This window comes from Herpailurus yagouaroundi, unplaced genomic scaffold, assembly GCF_014898765.1.
Source record: "Herpailurus yagouaroundi ecotype Mexico unplaced genomic scaffold, PumYag 181, whole genome shotgun sequence".
NCBI lineage: Eukaryota > Metazoa > Chordata > Mammalia > Carnivora > Felidae > Herpailurus > Herpailurus yagouaroundi.
The window spans coordinates 31,565,763-31,588,428 of NW_024412412.1; the positions used below are offsets into that span (position 1 = coordinate 31,565,763).

General features: G+C 39.5%; 1 protein-coding gene across 2 annotated transcripts in view; it reads right to left on the reverse strand.

Annotated features, from left to right (window-relative positions):
- Nucleotides 1-19,052, reverse strand: part of PPP2R2A (protein phosphatase 2 regulatory subunit Balpha) — an 83,907-nt gene extending 64,855 nt beyond the window's left edge. Inside the window, exons 1-2 of one of the 2 annotated variants that reach the window (XM_040490236.1) lie at nucleotides 18,742-19,052; nucleotides 16,810-16,884 (exon numbers count right to left, since the gene is read on the reverse strand). In XM_040490236.1, coding sequence (XP_040346170.1) covers nucleotides 16,810-16,884; nucleotides 18,742-18,748 — 82 coding nt within the window. In that variant the 5' untranslated portion in view covers nucleotides 18,749-19,052. Of the gene's footprint in view, nucleotides 1-16,809; nucleotides 16,885-18,741 lie in introns of those variants that run through there. The other variant, XM_040490237.1, reaches the window with a different exon arrangement.
- Nucleotides 19,053-22,666: the final 3,614 nt, after the last annotated feature.

Genomic DNA, 22,666 nt, shown 5'->3' on the forward strand with positions numbered 1-22,666 from the left:
TTATGTATACTAAGATATTGGCCTGAGCTAAACTTGAAATACAAACAAATTCAATCTAACAATTAGGGATGGCTAATGTGCAGTACACTGTGATGCAAGCTGCTCTTTTAACAGCTAGTACAAAGCTCCCCAGGAGGTGTTTATTCATTTATTGAGCAAATGTTAAATGATGTGAGAACAGCACAATGAATCTATTCAGTCAGAAATGCTGAGTAAAATAATTAAGATACTACCGTACCTGTTCTCCCTTCCCCTACAAAAGGCTATAAACCAGCTGCCTTTCCCCTGGAAGTGTAGATGGTACACCAACACACCAGCAACAGCAGCAACATGGCCCTCACTGGAGTGGGTGAGAAATGAAAAATCACAGGCTCCACCCCAGATGTACATGCAGAATCATAATCTGCATTTTAACAAGATTTCGGGGAAATCCATAAGCACAGAAAGCTTGAGAAGTACTAGTATCCGCTAATAAAATTCTTTTGACAAAATAAAACACAGCACAACTTCTGAATAAGGAATCAAAGAGAGAAATAAGGGTGTTCACCGGTACAATAAAATGTGCTTTCTCTTCAGACTCCTGTAAAATTTTTTATGGGATCTACACCTACTCATCAGTCTGCTCAAGGTCTGGTAAAGAATTCAGATCATCATATAACACAACAGAAATAGAGAACATCGCCAAAGAGAGGCGGAAGAAAGGGCTTTTTTTTAAGAGCCTCAGCAGTTAAGGGTCAACACTTTTAATGGGATTTTCCTGAGATCACACTTTCAGGTGCTCCCAAACTCCCATTTCTTACCTGCTAGAGGAAAATGAAACCAGCAGCGAAGGCTGCTTTGGCTCTAGTGCATTCAAAGCCCCACCCCTCAAGTAGAGTATCCAATCACAGGAAAGAAAGAAAGAAAAAAAAAAAAAAAAACAATGGAGAGACTTGAGAACAACAGGAAAATGGAACAAAAAAAAAACCCCTAAAGAATGAGCTTGAACTTCTATTTTAAATTTCTCAAATAGTCAAAGTGCCAGACCCCTGCCTAACCCAAATTCTGATAAAACTAATCTTCCTACTTCTGTCTTTGGATTCCCCAAACTCCTAACTCAACCAAGCTAAAGCTGTATTCATTAATGCAACATATACTTACTGAAAGTGCCTGTATAACCTGCCCCAAATCTCAAAAACAACTAGTTTATCTTGATTTGTGGGCTTGAATAGGCATTTACTCCATTAATTTTTAATGTGTTATTTCTATTAATCATGCAATAAATAACTGCATCAACTAAATTTTCCAAGCAGTAAGTATATGCCAAAACTAAGCACTCCTATACGTTTAATCCTCCAAATAACAAAGCCAGTACTACTAATCATCCCCATTTGCAGATAAGAAAACTAACAAGTAATAGTTCTCAAATGTTTTTTTCTTACCCTCTGCCTTCCATTGCCTGGCAAGAACAAACAAAAAACCACTTCATTTAGAAAAGACTTTCCCATCTACTCTAGACCCAAATTACTTCTTTGAGCTTCCATACAACTTTCACTAGCTATGATGATGGAAGGTGGGGGCGGGGTGGGGGGAAAGTTTACCTATTACAGATGAATACGAAAAGTACCCCCAAAGAACAATAAAGGACAGGAACAGAACCTACATAGTTAAACATGCTCAAACAAATAAGTGGAAAAGATTTTATTGAATGGTATTATTGTGCTAGACGTTGTCAACAGGTTAGGAAATGGGTACTCCTATTCACTGCTGGAGGAAGAGCAAACCAACACCAACTTTCTAGGGCAATTTGGTAATACATTACATAAGCCATAAAAAGTTTGTATGTTTTGACCGGCAGCTCCATTTCTAGAAACATACCCTAAAGTATTAAGATTCTCACAAAGATGTTCATCATAAATTTACAACAGCAAAAACTGTAGAAAACTAAAATGCCCAAATTAAGTACAAGAGCCATTTATCTTTCTAGATGTTAAATAGAAAAAAAGCATTATACAAAACTACACATGTAAAACAAGTTTTTAAAATATATATATTCACAGCAGTAAAAGGACAGATCTACACCAAAATGTTGAGATGTTATCTAAAAATGGTGAGATTATGTGTGATCTTATTATTTTTTTTGTTTACTTTATAGTAGTTCTAAAGTGAGAAGAACCAAGGCTCAACCACTGGCTTCCCCACTTACCACTGTGGCCTTGATCAAGTTACTTTGTCTAATCCTTGATTTCCTCATCTATAAAATAAAAATACCTATCCTCAGAGGCTGGCTGAGAAGACTAAATGATAATGCATGCAAAACAACACTGATAGGCAGTTAGCTAAGTTTCTCGAGCGCTTATTTAAAATACATCAGACATGGGGCGCCTGGGTGGCGCAGTCGGTTAAGCGTCCGACTTCAGCCAGGTCACGATCTCGCAGTCCGTGAGTTCGAGCCCCGCGTCGGGCTCTGGGCTGGTGGCTCGGAGCCTGGAGCCTGTTTCCGATTCTGTGTCTCCCTCTCTCTCTGCCCCTCCCCCGTTCATGCTCTGTCTCTCTCTGTCCCAAAAATAAATAAAAACGTTGAAAAAAAAATTTAAAATACATCAGTTTATGTTTACATTCAGAGAATTATTTTTCCTTAAATAAAAATCCTTATTAATGTTAATAAATTACCACATAACAAGAATTTAATGAAACTGTATTCTCACCAAACTGAGCAGTGTAAAAACCGTCACATTTTGGCATTTGTACAATGTTAACAAAATTTCCAAGAAATTTGGTTGAGAATTAGAGATGGTAGACATAACAAGGAGCTAATGTATTTACCAAATAGTCAAAAAGACACATAAGGAGGGGGGAAAAAAAGACACATTTGGTATTTAGGATCTAGCCTACCAATGTCTAGTTTAGTCCTAATTAAATAATCACCAAAAAAGGATCTAGTCACTACAGACATCATTAGGAACGGTAAGATCTAGATAGAAAAATACTCAAGGTCTAATTTAATGAGGGATAAGACACAGACTTCAGGTATCAATGAACCCAAATTGTTATTTAAAAAAAAATATTTTTTAGTGTTTGTCTTATTTTTGAGAGAGAGAGAGACAGAGTATGAGAAGCAGAGGGGCAGAGACAGAGAGGGAGACACAGAATCTGAGGCAGGCTCCAGGCTCTGAGCTGTCAGCACAGATCCCAACATGGGGCTCAAACTCACAAACAATGAGATCATGACCTGGGTCAAAGTTAGCGCTCAACCGACTGAGCCACCCAGGTGCCCCCCCCCCCATTGTTACTTTTAAAGATTTGGATATGTGAGACATTATTACTTTATTATTAGACATTGTTATTTCACAAATTTTACTCAGCTTTAGAATCTACTGATTGCACATCTAGATGCACATCCCAAATATGTACAATCTTCTCAGCAACTCTTCAGTCTGAAGCTACAGAAACCACATAGGACAGTTAAAAGAAAATGGTAGCTACCTGGCAATTTTTTTGATCCTAAGACAAGGCCTATAAACCTTGCATATCATGGATTTCTGGAACGTATTTTCCCACTTTCAAATCTGAAATGATGAACATGCTCTGTTAAAGTTAACAATTCGCAACTGCGAAACACTTCTGAAACACATAAAAAATTCTGACAGTGTCTCTAGAGACACAGAACCTGGGAGAAGGGGGTTAAGAGGGAGACATACTTTCACTCTGTATCTCTTGCACTGTTTGGACTTACCATTTGTATGTGTAAACTAAAAAGTTTATTTACTATTATTCATTTGTCAGATTCAGTGCACAATTCAGCTTTTTTACTCTATTTACAAAACTGTGCAACCGTCATCACTATCTAATTTCAGAACATTTTCATTACCCCCTTAGAGAAATGCTGTACCCACTGGCGGTCACATCATCCACCAGCGCTACCAACCACTCATCTACTTTCTGTCTCTATAGATTTGCCTCTTCTGGATATTTCATACAAATAGAATCATATAATATGTAGTCTTTTGTGACCAACTTCTTCATCTTAGCATAATGTTTTCAAAGTTCATCCAAGCTGCAGCACCTAACAGCATTTCGTTCCTTTCTATGGCTGCATAATACTCCATTGTATAGATACACCACCTTTGCTTTATGCATAGTCAGTAGATCGACATTTGGTTTGTTTCCACTTTTCTGCTATTATGACTAACGTTGCTATAGACATTGATGTAAAAGTTTTTGTGCACACATGCTTTCAATTCTCTTAAGTATATACCTAGGAACAGAATTACTGGGTTCTATGGTTAAATCTATGTTTAACGTTTTAAGGAATGGCCAAACTGTTAAAATGAAGGTCTTGAAACACACAGGAAAGACGGAAGAAAGAAAAGGCTTATACACTACCATGGACATTTAACTTGGAGAGATCTTCAAAGATACTCATGAGTAAATTCGATTCACAGCTATTTGAAATCACTGAAAGACATATTTATGTCTTAGACTTGAGACAAAGATGATTCTTTCATTTAATTCCAAGAACAACTAAGTATTTGTACTACACATCACCATCTCAACGTCAAAAAGCATGTCAACTGAGGGGTGTCTGGGTGGCTCAGTGTCCGACTCAACTCAGGTCATGATCTCACGGTTTTTGAGTCCAAGCCCTGCGTTGGCCTCTGTGCTAACAAGGTTGGAGCCTGAAGCCTGCTTCAGATTCTGCTTCTCCCGCCCTCCCCCTGCCCCTCCCCCTGCTGGCCTGCATGTGCGCTCACGTGCTGTCTCTCTCTCAAAAATAAACTTTAAAAACAATGCCAACTTAGAAAAGGGAAAATAATTTCTTACATCCCAACATTACCTGTAAATTTTTTACATAGGATTTGCAAAGGATCTCCCAGTAACGTCAACAGGTTAATAATACCAAAAGCCACAAAGTTATGGAAAAGGCTTATTTTAATAATTTTGACCCTCCTAATACACCGGAAGCGATGGACCTGTTCTATTTCCTACACATTCTCTACAGCACTGGGCACTCAATATTACATATTCTTGTTCACTTGTGGATACTAATTAAAGTCTCACCTTAGCTCTCTACCCTTTCCCTATGAGAACAAAATATTTAAATTTGTAATCAAATAGTTATTTTTAAAAACTGAACCACAAAGAAGAAACATGGAAGCCTAAAAAGCAGAACAGTTTTACTGACTCAATCTTAGATTAACGACGCTCAACTCTGAGCTTCAGTGTCCTTGTGTACAAAATGGCAGTGTCTACCTCAAAGGTTGTTGTAAAAAATACAATCTTGATCATTCCTTGTCTACAACCCCAACCTCCAATCATTTAAAGAAAGTATTTCTGGAGCGCCTGGGTGGCTCGGTCAGTTGAGCGACCGACTTCGGCTCAGGCCATGATCTCAAGGTTTGTGAGTCCGAGCCCTGCATAGGGCTCTGTGCTGACAGCTCAGAGCCTGGAGCCTGTTTCGGATTCTCTGTCTCCCTCTCTTCTCTACCCCTCCCCCACTCATGCTCTGTTTCAGAAACAAACATAAAAAACAATTTTAAAGAAAGTATTTCTGTTGTTCCTTCCCACAGAACCCGAGCCATGTATAAAAAGACATCTATAAAAAAAGCACACACTAGCTAAGAGGTGGAAGCAACCTAAATGTCCATCAAGGTATGAATGGATAAACAAAATGTGGTATTTACATACAATGGAGTATTATTAAACCTTAGAAAGGAAGGAAATCTTGTCACGTGCTACAACATGGATGAACTCTGAGGACATGAAGTTAAGCCAGTCACAAAAAGACAAATACTTTTTTGTCTTAGGATGCATTTGTAGGTTATCTAAGGTAGTCAAATTCATAGAAACAGAAAGTAAAATGGTGGATACCAGGGGCAGACAGGAGAATAGGGAAGTGTTAACAGGTCCAGTTTCAGTTTTGCAAGATGAAAAAAATCTAGAGATAGTTTCACAATGATGTGAATAGTTAACACTACTCAAGTGTATGTTTGGGGCGCCTGGGTGGCGCAGTCGGTTAAGCGTCCGACTTCAGCCAGGTCACGATCTCGCGGTCCGTGAGTTCGAGCCCCGCGTCAGGCTCTGGGCTGATGGCTCAGAGCCTGGAGCCTGTTTCCGATTCTGCGTCTCCCTCTCTCTCTGCCCCTCCCCCGTTCATGCTCTGTCTCTCTCTGTCCCAAAAATAAATAAACATTGAAAAAAAAATTAAAAAAAAAAAACACTACTCAAGTGTATGTTTAAAAATCGTTAGTAAGGTAAGCTTTGTTATGTGGTTTTTGTTATCTATTTTTAACAATAAAAATGCATTAAAATTAAAAGTAGCTTTTTATTTTATAGGCTAAAAAATATTCCGTTTGAAGAACTGGTTCTGCTGCTAGAAAAAAATTAATTCTCCTTTTATGTTAAGGGGGAAAAGCCTACCAGTTCCTATAATAACCATTTTTGCATGTTGCATCCCTAGATAAGGAATTATTTATTGCCTACAATAGCTTTTCTCTCTTGAAATAGAGCCTTCCCAATCAACGAGTCAATAAAAATGTACTAACTATTCCCCTTATGTTATCTTAGAAACACATCTATTCCAGACCCACAGAACTCTTACTTTGTGGTAAGCTGGAAAAAAGGAGACGAAAAGGTTCCACTTTCACACAAAGGAGACCTAAAGCTCTACAATGTCAGGTTCTAGAAGTTAAAATTTTTCTGTATCTTTAGAAAATTTAAAAATATTTCTTACCAATCCCTTTTATCTACTTTGGTATCTCTCTTAATACAGGCTAATGAAGAATTTAGATTCCTTCTGAATGAAGTATAGAACAAGCAGCTGGTTCAAAACTCAATATAGTCCTCTAACAGTTTTACCCATGGTTATAGAGACAAGTTTTTGATTAAAAAAAAAAAAGAAATTAAGATGGAAACACACTAAAGTTGTCAAGTCCAGTACCTTAGAGAAGAGTCATCCCTCTAATATCATAGAAGAAACAGTAAGCACTGAAAGGATTCCTAAGAAAGAATACCCTCTTAACAGTCTAAAAGTTATCATTTCCATATAAAATATCCTCAACTCCTCCAAATTTCAGTAGGCATATAACCATAGGCAAAACCTGAATTAAAGCAAAGGTTCTTAAACACAGTCATTGGTCCATGAACCCCCACCCCCGAACTGTATAAAAGATATTATTCAAAGATTTCAGAAGAGAAAATCCCAGTTTTCTCAGAGGAAGTCAACCAAAAGAAACTAAAATTACAAAACTACAACTCCTGGTATAGTGGCTTATAGAAAAGCATTCAATCATGATTTGCCAAGGATTCTACATATGACATTGGCAAAGACCTAGATGACATTTCAATCAACTACTGCTAATATTAACTAAAAAATATATTATAAAAAATTAGTTTTCCTTTTTAATAAACCCAGCATTTGAACATGGAAGAGAAACTGGTGTAGCTAGTTTTAAAAGTCCTAAAGTTCTTTGACAAATGTTCTTTAAAGGGTAGAAAAAGAACTACAAAAGTACTGAAAATACTAAGCAATCAAGAGTTGATACTGAATTCTTAGAATGGGAAATTCAGCATCTATTTTAAAATAGACTTATGTTGTGCTTTCAAGTAAAATTTAAAGAAAACACCATTCCCTCTCTTTAGTAATAGAGTTGGTAAGTAGAAAGTTACCAAGGCAATTTTATGCCTTTCTTCCAAGAAAAAACAATACATCAAACTCCTACATGTTGGGCTCAGAATAAAACACAATGCCAGGGGCACCAACTCATTTCTAATAACCAGGCAGCAACCCAGAAATGGCACCATGCCAGTTTCTGAGGAACTCAGTAATCCTTCATTAAGTATTAATATTAACAGGACCTGAACAGATAGTGGGAAAAGACCTCAAAAACTTTTAAAGCTGAAGTATTTTGGCAAATATGCACTAGGATGTAATCTCTGTAAGGGAGGTTAAGTTTAAAAATACATAATTTTAAAGTCCTAAAGGTATCCTTCCTTCACCAAGATCACCAGATTGAAAGAGCTTAAGCAGATCTAACTTGGTATCCAAAGAACAGCAAGGGAGTAGGCTGAAACAATATCAAGTCACAAGAAAGCTTTTACGGGAAAGCTTTGGATATTTATGCACAAAAGCAGCATATTACTCTGATTACTTACCTAGTGGTCTGTGAGACTCTCTTAAAGCATCAATACAGTGAAATCTACTAACAGACTAAACCAACAACTGTCAGGTATTTCTGGGTGGCAGGATTTCCTTACAATTGAAATCTGAGGGTCCCCAAAGGCCTTTCAAATTTTAAAATATTTATCAATTTAAAAATATTAATGATAAGCCCTACACATTAACAAAAAAACAAAAAAACAAAAAAAAAAAAAAAAGAAAGAGATTTTACTTCCCCTGCTCCCCGAAAAATTAGTGAGAAGAATGGCACTGTTTTTACACTGCTGCAAATCTGGCTTAACAGAAGATGCCTGTTGTCTCTTGATTGTTTCTGCATTCAACACACCACAGTGTGTTGTGTTAGATATATGAAGAAAATCCACGTTCATTCAAGTACGTAGTTGAAAAAGGAGTATTTTAATAGGCTTTTCAGGTAATTATGGTTATCCCTTTGATACTACACCAAAACTGGACAAGCAGTAGTTTCTTAAAGGTTTGTGGAATCTGAAATCATATCAGCTGTCTGTTCCATTAAAATCCAATGCTGTGTCTTGCATTTTTACTCATACATCATTTTTTAACCTCACAAGCATTGGATATTTGCAAAACACTGATTCAGAGTTATACAGAGCTTCCAAATGTTGACACCTTTCATTACATAACATTGAAAAATTGCAGTCACTAATATTACTACTGATCTTATCTGAAAATTCTTTGAGTATTGGGAAGTTATCCAACTCAGGATGGCAGATACATGTCTTCCAATATTCTCATTTGTGCTTGAAAGCTCAAATTTTATCATGGGCAACAGATACTGTCCACTGAGGCAACAAATTCACTGTCCATTTGAGAAAATTTCTGCTGAATATCCAATCTGAATAATCATCACTTATTTGTCCATAGTTATTTCTAACAAAAATAATGTTCCATGAAAGCAGCAGCTAGTTCACCTTAAAACCCAAGTGACTGCACCGATGCTTTTCCTCCAGACAACCGCTGTGCTCTGGTCTGCAGCAGAAGTGCTTTGGTGTACCTTTCATTTTCTCACAAAGAATGTTTAACAGACATGTACTCAAGACTCAGATTTAATAAAATTAGTTTTTACTGCATCATCAAAGACATTCATATGTAAAATTGGCATTTTTAAACTACTGGTACAAGGTGAAGATCACCATGACTACTGGTACCATTTGGTGTCACAGCCTTCATTACACCAAGGCACCGGCAGATTTACCCACATTGCTTTTGTACCACTGCTGCAAATGTCAACACAGTAAAAAAGGCAAGCATCATATTATTATGAAAATAGTTTCCACTTCATAGACCTTCTGAAAGAGTTGAGAAGTTATCAGACCACACTCTAAAATAGCTGCTTTGACAATGGTGTGGACCTCTCTGATCAGAAAAATGCACGTATGTACAAGTATACACACTATGTGACATATGACCTCAGAAGATTTAAAAAGCCCTTATAGCCCACTTATAGAACATCCTAGCTTAAAAATTCCATTAGAAAATCCAGAAAATCTCCAAATTGGATTTAATTACTTCAAAACAACGTCTACTGGACATTACAAACAACTCTGTTAAACAAGTCACATTCCAACAACCTCAAAATACCCTCATTTAAACTAAGAGAAATAGCAAGCTTTTAAATTAAAAAATTACATTACGGACATTAGAAGGGAAATTAAATTTGAAGTTAAGAATCCCAGTTCCATCACCTGCTCAAGGATACACAATTAATCTTCCTAGCCTAGTTTCCTCATCTATAATCTGGAAAAACAACATCTACTTATTTCAGTTTTGGTGAAGATTAATGAAATATATAAAGCAGCTAACATAGTACTTGGCACATAGTGAAGCACCCAATAAATGCTGACCGCTGTGATTAAGATCACCAGGCCATCTCTTCCTCATGCTGATTATGTAGTGATAATAATCAAATTCAATTATTTATAAGAAATGTAATTTAAGTATCACCAAGACTTTCTCTTTACTACTACTAAAAAGGCACTTGTGGACCCTTGGTTACTAAATTGTATTTTCCATTATCACCTAAGGTAAAGAGATTATAGTTGAGGAGATTAGCTAAAACATCTATGTCCAGGGCACTCACTTCCAAATGTCCCCTCTCTGTAAAGAGAGCTTTCCTACTATTCTTCCTTTCTAATCTTACATTCTAATAAACTTTTGCAAAAAAATAACAAAATAAAAAATAAATAAAACATCTATGTCCAACCATTCAATTTTCCTATTAACAACAAAAGAAACTTAAAATACAGCTTATCTTTCCTCTTGCAACTCAACTAAGAAAATACAGATGTGCAAATACATAATATATGGGAATCTTTTTACTGACTTAATAACAAATTCTTTGCTTCAAACAACCTCTCATCATGCTGCTTATTCCACGATTTTCTAGAATTTTAAAATTTAGTTCACTAAGAGTATCAGAACATACCTAAAGTTCAGCTCAGGTCATGATCTCACGGTTTACAAGTTCCAGCCCCACACTGGGCTCTCTGCTGTCAGCTCAGAGCCTGCTTCAGATCCTCTGTCTACCTCTTTCTCTGCCCGCCACCACCCCACCCCCCCAAAATTAAAAACAAAACAAAACAAAAAACAAGGATACTGCCTAATGCTAGATAAATACAATCATTCACATTATTTAATGGGCAAATTTACGCTAAGTGATTTACTGCATGAGCACAAGACTTCTATCAGTAGTAATGTGTGTTAAGGGCAAGAAGGAGTATCATATGTGATACAAGAATGTTAAATAAGGCCTTTCCTACGGGTCATTAGGTTTTGGAATATAGCTTATGTGCCACTATTTTGAAATCCACCCATTTCAGGGTTCTACTATTTTTTCCTACTAATGGCCTTAGTGCCTAAATCTAACATGCATACTACTCTAAGAAACACATAACACAAATGATCTTAAATTGTTTACACTGTATGTAGCATTAGATATATGGAATGGATTTAAAAACATTAAATTTCATGTGGTATCTCAAAAATTGTTTTTCACAATTTTAGTTATATCTTTATTTGGGGAATATTTAGGCTCTACTATTGAATTTTTTCCCCCAAGAACCACTCTGTAAGTCTAAGTCCTACCAAAAGTAAACAGGAAGCCAAGCGTTGAAAAGATGCTATGCCTGTGGATCCAAGTTTCATAAAAACAGGCATCGTGTAATAAACTCATATCCTAAAACAATTTCCTATAAAAAATTAAGAATGTCAAATACGGAAATGAGGAAAATTATACTCGCATTAAAATGATGTATATTTAAAATTACCATTTAATAGTTAACAGTATTAACTATTAAATAATGAAAATTTACATTAAATTAAAGTAACCATCTTGAATGGTTAATAGTCCCATATTTTTAACCAAAAATTACAGACTTCAGATTATCCACATGTATTTGAATGTTTAATATTTCCACAAGTAAAATTTAAGCAAGTAACAGATTACCAGGTATTGCTACTGCAAAAAAAATTAGGAAAAATTCCTTACTGTTTCACTTTAAATGATGATCTTGGTTTTTCTAATTTGTTTAACCAGATTTTAAAAATACAATCAGTGTTTCTATTACTAAATACAGAGGACTAGGAATGGATCAAGTGATGTATACATAGGACAGCATGAGCCATAGGTTGATGATGCCAGGTGATGGGGGTTCAATATATATCTGAATAGTCGTAACAATGTGAACACTAACTTCTTTTTTTTTTAAATGTTTACTTTTGAGAGTGAGACAGGCAGAGCATGAGCAGAAGAGGGGCAGAGAGACAGAGGCAGGCACAGAATCCCAAGCAGGCTCCAGGCTCCAAGCTGTCAGCACAGAGCCAGACGTGGGGCTGGAACCCAGGAGCCGCAAAATCATGACCTGGGCTGAAGTTGGACTCTCAACCAACTGAGCCACCCAGGTGCCCCTGTGAGCACTGACTTCTTAACCCATAATATGTGCTATAACGTTGGGGTATGGGGGTGATAATGACAACAGCTTAATCTTCATCTACTAGAAAGTCAACTGGAAATGTCTAAAACTGATGAGAAATAGAAATATCATTTTATTCACAAAAATTAAGCACTAAGGAATACAACTAGAGGAGTTCAATTTAATTGCCTTCAGAAGGACGAGGGAGGATTAGAGAGTGGGTGAAGGTGGGGATGGCCAGTGTTCACTCTAAACCCTTTTTAGAGTACAGTATTGATTTAAACACACACACACACACACACACACACACACACCCCCACAAACATACACCTTTTTGGGTGAAATCTAACAAACACACACAAATCACAAATCAACAGAAAAATGACCAGGATAATCAGTCAGTACAATCACCACCCAGGTCAAGACACTGTCTCCATGAGGCCCCCCCAGACCCTTTCAAGAACGACTCCCGTCCATCACTTAAAGGTAACCACCACATACTGGCTTTTACAGCAATTATTTTGTAGCTATTCTTCAAAGTTTTACCAGTTTAATATGTGTCTCTAAGGCTATGGTTTAGTGCTGAATATTTTTTGAGCTTTATATTAGTGGAACCAAAGAATATGTATAAATCTCTTCACTTTGGCTGAGGAGAAATTCTTAGTAACCTTTAAGGACAATCCCCCAGTTTTCACATTCTCCAACTCTTCCTTACTTACTGTAAGTGTTCAAATAATAACAGCTAAATCCTTTATAACACGCTTACTATGGGCCAGGTTTCTGTTTTTTGGATATTAACTCATTTAATCAACAAAACAACAGCCTAAGACAGATTTTACTGTGATCTTCATTTTAGAGAGAGGAAAACAGGCACAAAGAAGTGAGTTACCTTGCCCAAGATTACACAGCTAGTAAAGGACTGAGTAGGATTCGAACTATGTAGCCTAGAACTGGTGTCTATGTTACCTATAGTCTCATGAGACAAAGTTGTCAGTGAAGGAAAATTTTCAAGTATAGATAAAATGTTACTACTACTACCACAAAGATTAAAATGAAAACTGCAGGACAGGAGACCATCTGAATGATAGAGATTTTAGTACCTCACCCTTCTCTCTGACAAGAAGCTACACCAAAGGTAAACCACTTAAAGTGCCCAAAAAGACCTATGCACAGAAGAAGTATCCCAAAAAGTGTCTACGTGGGCCAAAGGTCTATAAGAGTATCTGGTCAAACATTAAAATTCTTAGTTCTGCAATGTACATAATGAAAAATTCTAAGCCTTGATTAAGTAGAGACTTCTTTCTAAATTAAGGCCCCCAAAGAGCCCAACATCTCACACAATTTAACTTCGCAGTAATAATGTCGAGCTGCTTCTTTTCTAAAACATCTTTCAGAATTAACTAGACTACAGTATAAAGAACAACAGAAATCATCTAATCCAGTCCTGTCACCTTAAGGCTAAGCTTACTGGAACGCAGAGAAGCACTTATCCCAAGTGACATACACTAGTTTGTCACCAGGATAAAAGCCCAAGGTCTCCTGACTTCTTTCCATTACACAGCTGTAGAACATCAATCCAGTTACAAAGCCTGCTGAGTAAATACCTCTACGATTTCCAGAAGCATGTCTCAATCATCTTTTCACCCCATCTCTTTCCCCTTCAAAGCCTCCTAACACTCACATTCCCTCATTCAACAAATACTCAACACCTACTGTGTGCCAGGCATCGTTCTAAGCACAGAAGTTTGTATAGGACGTTCTGCACAGAGCACAAAGATGCATTAGTCCTGCACTAAGTTTACAGTATAACCGCAGAGGTTTAGGGTAAATTATAAATACAAAGTGCTATAAAGAAAGACTGTAAAAAATATTCCCAAAAAAGGAAGAGAAGTAAAAGAGTTACAAATGTGACTTGAAGGATTCTGATAAGCGATGAAGTATGGGAGGAGTGTCAGGCATTCCAAGGTGGGAAGAGCAAAAACAAAGACCCTAGATAGAGTAAGAGCGCACAAAATTTTTTTGAAGAACAGCATCCACTGAGCTGGATCATGAACTGTATCAGCAATGAACTGAGAGAAATAGGGGTCATACTGGTGACAGGTCTGGTACTCCAGGCTGAAATATTTGAATGTAACCCTGCAGATGCAGTGACCACTGAAGATTTCTGAGGAACATAAAACTGGGATAGCATTTAAGATCAACTGAGAAGCAAAACAAAGGACGAGAAGCAGGAAATTTTAGGAAGTTTAGGAAATTTAGGAAGTTACTGCAACCTGAAAAGAAAGATACTGAGAACCTGAACTAAGCTGAAAGTGGGTATGGAAAGAAGATTAAAGCATTACAGAAGTAAAAATGGTATGCCATGACAGCTAACTGCATGTAGGAGGAAAGACAATTTGGAGCTTTTGATGGTAAAGAACTTCCAATGCATCATTAACAGAAAACAGGCAAGCTGAACTAAATATTTAGCTAGATGTAACCTGTTTACAGATTACGGTCTAAACCAAAGGAGAAAACATATTAATCTTATTTTGGAAAAGCAAATCTTCCCTTAGTAACATAAACATGATACACTATGACATGTAAGCTGCCGTATGCAAAAATCCCCAAATTGACGGAGTATCATTTGAAAACTGGGTGCTTGTTATGCTTAATACACTAGCATACACACACGTGCTAGAGTAAGTCGTATTTTTATTAAAATGTACATACTAAGCCTCAACATGGTAAGATGATGGGGTTGTATGTTAAAGTATTATTTAACAACCTCAAAAGAAAATTATTTGATGAATCAATAGCAAAATACAGCTCCTAAGCATTAGGAGGAGAATTACAACTGATCCCATGATACATAGCACAAACTAGCATTTGATTCAGTTAGGTTAAGTTTGGAACCATCAATTTCTTCTAATTAAATAAAACTCATGTGGTCTTTCTGCCTACCATTTAACAAGTAAACTGCAAGCTCCTTCAGGGCAGGGTTTATGTTCCAGACACCTCTCAGCCCCAGTGCTCAACATTTAGGAAGCCCCCCAACAGATCTTTCATACAAAAATCAATGGCAATCAACAAAAGAAGTTTTCTAGTATACACCACTCTCATAACTTGGTGCATATTACACAACAGCACAGAATGAATGGTCCGATATCCGCTACTATTCAACAGGTAATGGAATCACAAAATGAGTCACATATGGCTCCTCCCTTGAACTTAGGATCTCTCAAGTCAAACACCATAGGCTTCACCAGAAAACCTTGATTTGTACCATTTGTGTGACCATCAGTAACTCTCTTAACTAAAGCGTCTAATTTCTCATCTGAAAAACAGATGAGGACTCATCAGAAATGTGACAGGGCTCTGTAAAGTATCACAAATATAATGGATACCAGTTGGCTCCCCAAAGGACCCACCAAACTGATCAGACACTTCTTTGAGAAAGACATGGGCACATGCAAATCCAAACCCTTCACTGGCTCAATACAAAGTTGTCATCCTATCATCAAAGAAATCCTCAAAACAAACTGCACTGTAGGCAGTAGGTGAGAAACAGAATCTTAATAGGACAATACTGTTTCGAGAAAGATGATTTATAAACTTTCACTAGACAAATTTTTTTAAGTTTATTTATTTTGAGAGTGAGAGAGTGTGTGTGCGTGTGTGAGCATGAAAGGGGCGGGGGGGGGGGGGGGAATCCCAAGCAGGCTCCATGCTCTCAGCGCAGAGCCCCAACACAGGGCTCCATCACACAAACTGTGAGATCACAACCTGAGCCAAAACCAAGAGTCGGACGCTTAAATGAGCCACCCAGGTGCCCCTAGACATTTTTTTTTTAATTAAAAGTACATTTTAATTCGTTTGAATTTTGTTCAAAAATTCCTACTGTAATTCAAGACAGGATACCATTAAAATTCAAACTTTAAATAATATTTCTGAACAATGAAATAACACAAATACTTTATGGGAAATAATGCCTCCAGCACCTAAGACCACCTCAAATGAGTGCAAAACCCTAACGTTTCAAAATGTTAAGCTTTTGAAATACACTAAGAAATTTGGGAGAAGACTTAAATACTTCAACCGATCAAACCCAGCTTCTAACTGCACCAGAATAAGCTCCCAGGAAGCCATGCTATATATCCACAACACTGTTGTTTTCTTATCCACCTAAATTAATCCTTACAAGACAATAAAATGTATCATTTGAGTCAGCATTTCTTCACAGAATGTCAACCAACATCACCCTCTCAAAGTACACAAGTTAAAAAACAAAACAAAACAAAACTAAAAATCTTCCTTCAAAAAAGATATTCATTTTTGAAAAATGTTTCCGAGCTAAATGCTGATACGTATTTCAACACAATTATCTAAAAATGATTTACAAACATGAAAATGCATCATCGTTTATTTATACGAGAAATTTATACAGCCAGGAAACCTTTATGATACAAGCCTTAGATTTTTCTTGTGACGGTTTTAAATACATCATCATCCAGTGCTCCTTTCATTTAATAGAAATAAAAAATAATGATACAAGGCATTAATAAAAAAAAAACCTGAAGACTATTTTCCAGAAAGATGACTTTAAAACTGTTCCTCCATTGCTTATGCAATAAACACAGTATGTTCTTAACCTGGAACAGACTCAGCTGCAAAGAAATCCTTCAGTAATCAAGATTTTGAAGATTCCATATTCAAACTTTGCATTATTAAATGCTTTCTTACCTTCTGCTACGTCATCATCTACTGCTCCTTTCACCTGAGAAAAACACCACTGAATATCATTCCCTCCTCCAGCTCCTGGAAAAAGAAAACATACCAATTAAAACTCAGTTCTGTTCATGTTTACTCTCGTAAACACAGAGATGGTATCCATGGTTGGCATGATACTAATAGCCTAGTACTGCCCACACATACAACCACCAGCCCAGAGCATTAATTCGGAAGGTTAGTCTCCAATAGCTGGCACTGCATTTAAGGAGAGACAGAGATCCCAGGTAAGAGATAATCTAAAGGCCATGTACTACCATTAACATTGCACATGTGTTCAAAACTTCCATTTTCCCTTCCCCTCAAAGACAGTGAAAGCCTTACAGTCACGCAAGACCTACCAGAGAAAAGTAAATACCACCAACTAGACAGTTTTCCTTTAAGCCTACAGAAGGGTTAATAAGGTTAAGCTACCATAAAACACGGAACGAAGAGAAAACTTCAGAAACATTACTGCCCGGGTGAGGAGTAATGATTCGTGTGAACCCAATCACCAGAGCACACACACAGCAAACACAACACTCACCACCCATTTCTTTGCATTTCATTACCAGCACATCACGGGCTCCAGACAGGAAAAGAAACCGAAATAAATGCTCAAGAGCCTGTCAGAGGAAGCTTGTCTTGCCTCCCTCCACCTTATCCCTCAGAGTCCAAAGGACCTTGCAAACAATTTTGCTCGTTTGTCATCATCTTGTGCAAAACAATTTTAATTTCACTTACTCGACAAGGCCAAAGGAGCAACTTGTTTACAGCAAACCCTAAGTCAATCCAACATGTTAACTTTTTTAAAGGTTTGATTATTTAAAGATTATCTAAATATTAGAAAACGCATGGAGAATTGGTTTAGTTCCTCAATGTTTCTATTTCACTTCCAAGCACTAAGAGGGAAATGCCCTGGCTCTATGAAGGAAGAAACTGAATCAAGAACTAGAACTGGTTCTACTAGAAGCAGGAAGATACTCAGCAACATCAAAATGTACAGAGATAATCCTCAAAGCAATCACCTTTTCCTTCCTTCACCATCATTCCTTGCTAAATATTCCAAGCCGGTTTTCTCCATGCATCCTTCCCCCCCCCCCCCCAAGCTTTTACCTAAATCAATCCCCTTGGCTATTTATATCGCTGAACTCCACAACTATTTTAACTAACTCCACGAAACCCTTTTGGGAAAAGGACATCTGCACAAAAACTAACATACAAAACGGAAAGTTTAAATCACATTTTTCATGCAACTTGGTGGATTAACAAGGCCTTGCACTCTTTGGACACGAAGGGTAAGAAACGAAAGGGAGCTGGTTCGAGACAAAAAATAAAGGTTCATGGTCTCAAAAATACATGTATCCACAGTGGGGAAAAAATGCACATAGGTCCCCATTGTATTTTAACTTGTAAGGCACTCTTCCCTCTCAGTACAAAATACATTAGTATAAACACCCAAGAAGGCTTGCAGCAGGAAAAAAAAAAATTGGAATTATATGGAGAAAGATCCGTATAAAAAGCTCGGGGCGGGGGGGGGGGGGGGGGACCCGGGGGCGGCCCCGGGGGGGGGAGCAGAGGTTACACCGGGTCCAAAGGAGTAGGAACAAATCTGCACTCGCCCCCACCCCGCCCCACCCACGCCTTACCCCTCGGCTCGCCAGCACACACCCCACCCCCACCCATGCCAAGGTTCCAGCCCTCATTTAAAAAGCCATTTAGGTATCACTGCCGCCCCTCGCCTCAACAAACCCTCCCCACCCCCACCCCACCCCACTTGACCAATTCCCTGAAATCCAAGGGGCGCCCCGTGGCTCTACGCGAGGCACAGACGGTCGCTAGGGGGTGATGGAGGGAGGAGGAAGGAAGCGGTGCCTTGTCAGTGGACGAGGGTGATTTCTCCTTTACCTGCCATGTTGCGCTGCAAATGGTGACCCTGCTGGGTTCCTCGGGGTCGCCGCTTCCTGAACTCACCCCCCTCACCTGGGGATGGGGGGGTAGGGAGGGCGGATGGCGGCGGATGGCACCTGTGGGGGGAGAGGGCGGGGGTCGGGGAAGAAGGAAGGAGGGGCGGGCAGACCAGTCAGGAGGATGGTGGATTTCACTCTGGGGCTTCCCCGCTCTCTCTCCTTCTCCAGCAGTGGCGGCGGCAGCTACGACAGGGACGGCGGCGGCGGCGGCAGGGGCAGGCGACTCTACTTTCAAAATGGCGCCGGCTGGCCTGGCCAGTGACGTCACCCAGGGGCGGAGCGGCCGGGCCGGGCCCGAGGGGCGGGGCGGGGCGGGGCGGGGCGAGGGCCGGGGCGGAGACCAGAGGGGGCGGGGCGGGGAGCGGCCGGCCCGGCTCCTGGCTCCCGCCCCTTCCTTCTCCGCCTCGCGCTGCGCCGGGGCGGCCTGGCCTTCGCCGCGCCCTGGTGCGCGAGCTGCCGGTCTGGTGTCTTGCCGCGCTCGTTCTCGTTCTGCCCTCTGTCCCTGGCCCAGTCCGCGGTCCCGCGCACATCAGTGGCCCAAACCTTCGTGTCTGTGCATGGATTCCCGGGCTGGCTCAGCCGTGCGGTTACCGTGCTCGCTCGCGGTGGATTCGCGGGATCCTGTGTCTTTGAGCATACTGTGTTTCTACTCAAAATAGTGACACTATGGCCGATGAAATAAAAGACCGGGTGGGGGGGGGGGGGTGTGCAGACTTGCGGCTCGGCCAGGGGAACAGTTCCTGGGTCTGAGAAAGACGCAGCTGGGCTGGTTCCATCTGGGTGAAATAAATTACCTTCTGATGGGCCCCGGCAACTGAGGCAAGAGCCCTTGGCGACTGAAAGCGGTTCAGTGTTTTCTGAACAGAAAACGGAGTTTGCTAGTAGCAGAACATGGCCGAAAAAAGCGGCCCAGGTCTGTCCTGCCGAAAAAGTGGAAGCGGTGGTTGAGGAAAGAACTGGGCCCCGAGGCCAGGCTGCCACATGGTGAGGCCGTGATGAGATGCGGGTAACAATCCTACCTCATAGGATTGTTTCTAAGATTAAGTGATTTAGAATACGTGATAAATGTTTGCTGCTGTTATTATTAGATTTGTATCGAAAGCATCTTCAGTAGTTAAGAGGTATAAGGAAAACGACCAGGAAACACTTGTCATCAGCCAAAAGGAGATGTATATGTACGTCATTGAAAGATGCATTAATGATGCACTCACTATAAACTGGACGCTTTGCAGATCTCCCTTAATCCCCACGATGCTCCAAGGAGACAGATTTCTACTTTGCACGTGAAAAATATCTGTAAAAATATCCAGAATTTGACCTTAAGGCTGAAAGGAGTGGTCAGGCATTGAGAGACCAAGGGGAAGTTTATAATTATTTACACCTTCTCTCCATTATCTCCACTCTCTACCTTGTTCTTGATTTCCAGAACAGTTCAGTTGTAGAATAAGTCTCAAAATGTCTCCACTCAAAAAAGCTGTACCATTGTATTATTATTCCTCCATTGCTATGTTAGTATTTCTCACTTAACCAAAGAACAAACCCAAACTAAAAACCCACCCTGTATTTTCATCTTTCAGCTACCTGTACAAACAGGTACAAAACTTTAATGCACTGTGCTGTATGTACTTCTATTTTGGCTGATTTTGTAAATGCATTTCTCTGCATCTGCCTTTTGTTACTTGTTTTCCTTTTTACGTTCTCTGCCCTTTGTTTAATAATTCAATCCGAGGCTCTCCAGTGAGCCTCAATCAGAACTAAGAGGGAGAGACAAAGAGAGAATGAGGGACTAGACCAATAAACCAGAGGATTGGAACCCCTATACGTAAGCCATTTTCTTCAGTTTTTGTCACGTGTAAGATTGGTATATTCACACTTCCTGAAAAATGATTTGGTCTACATAAATGATCTGTTCTTCTGGGAAGCCGGTAAGGCTTGCCTAGAAACTGAGATAATTACAACAAGTTCATATAGCACTATGTGCTGGGTACTGTTCTAAGAACATTGTATGGAATCTTGGGACAAGCTGAGATGGGTCCAGTAATCAAGGATCAGTGACCCTAAGCAGTAATTTCAGCGGGCCACAAGCTGCCTCCCTTTCTTCTGAATGGCTCTTGGGAAGAGAGGCCCAAATACCTATTAGCCCAAAGACAAGGGTTGCTACTGTAGTAGGGCTCTGTCCCTACCATTTCATGAAAAGGCACCAAGGTCACTAATGATCTTCCAATGGCTCACTTTGGTTTTCTCTTTCTCTGCTTCCCAGCAGCATTTGGAACCACTAACCATCCCATGCTTTTTTGAGACCCTTTTTTTGCGTGTGACAGGATTGGTTTACCTCCAGTCTCTCTATACACCCCTTTCAGGGCGCTAGCTCCTTCTCCCAGACCAGCCTCTAAATGTTAGGACGATATGTCTTCCTGGTCTCTGCCCTGCATATGCTTCTCTGTCCCAGGCAACTTCATCGAGTATTTATAGGTGTAAATACCATGTATATACCAGTCCCTGCCAAATCTACATCTCCAGCGCTGTCCCCACCCTGAAACTGCAGACACACACTTCTACCTGCCTGCTTGACATTTCTACAGATGTCTAATAAGCACTTCAAATAAGCACTGGCAGAACATAAGTCTTGATTCCATGTCTTCTTCATATCTAGGATGATGCTAGTTTTCCCCTGGAGTGTCACCATCTACTCACCACACCCCTGCCTCAACAGTCCCACTTACCCATCTCTCTTTCCTTCCTCAGCCAGCAAAACTCTTTCTGATTCTTTAAAAACCAATTCAGATGTAACTGCCTTCAGAAAGCTTTCTCTGATATGTTCCCTCATTCCCTACCTTCTGAAACAGTTTCGTAAAATCGAATGTACTTCTCTCTTACGAGATCATGTTAAAATTATCTAAATATGTGTCTGTTACTAGACTGAGTCTTTGAGGTAGGAAATATGTCTTATTCATCTCCATATCACCAACCACCTAATTTACTGGATTAACCAATGAATGAATAAATCTCCCTGGCTTGGGAAGGAAACCACTGAAGTGTCGCCTCCTTAAAGCTTACTATGTCGTGGGGTGCCTGGGTGGCTTGGTCGGTTAAGCATCCGACTTTGGCTCAGGTCATGATCTCGCAGTCCGTGAGTTCGAGCCCCGCATCAGGCTCTGTGCTGACAGCTCAGAGCCTGGAGCCTGTTTCAGATTCTGTGTCTCCCTCTCTCTGTGACCCTCCCCCGTCCATGCTCTGTCTCTCTGTCTCAAAAATAAATAAGCGTTTAAAAAAAAAAAAAAAAAAGCTTACTATGTCGTGAATGTTTTCACTCACCCTTCCTGACCCAGGAAATAAAAGGCATTTTACACATTATCTTGGTCATTCGGATCTATATCTGTTAAGCGTGGTTGGTTAAATATGTAAGTTGTTTATAGATAGATTCATCCCAACTACTTCGAACTGGTCCTTTGTCCCTGAATACATATCATCCAAGAGAATCCCATAGGACATCATTCCCTCATCCACATGATCCACACACATTCACGTAAACATTTTTTCACGTAAGCCCCTCACCAGAACTTCAACACCTAACCGTGTGTAAGATGCACAAAATAATAGTTCCCTGCAAAACTGAGTTCAGCCTAGGAACACCAAGAGGAAAACTCTTCCTGGTAAGGCCTCGGAGAATCTGAGTCTCAAAGGTGTTTTGTTTCAAATCTAAGCTGAGAGGTACTAAGGACACCCACAATCTCAAAAAAGAATGGAACTAATGGGATCTTGCAAGCTGGCTTTTTAAAGAATTTTATAGAATGAGGGGAGAATCACTTGAAAGTTGTGTGTTTCCTTGGAGTTAAGATGAATACAAAGTCTCCTCCACACTA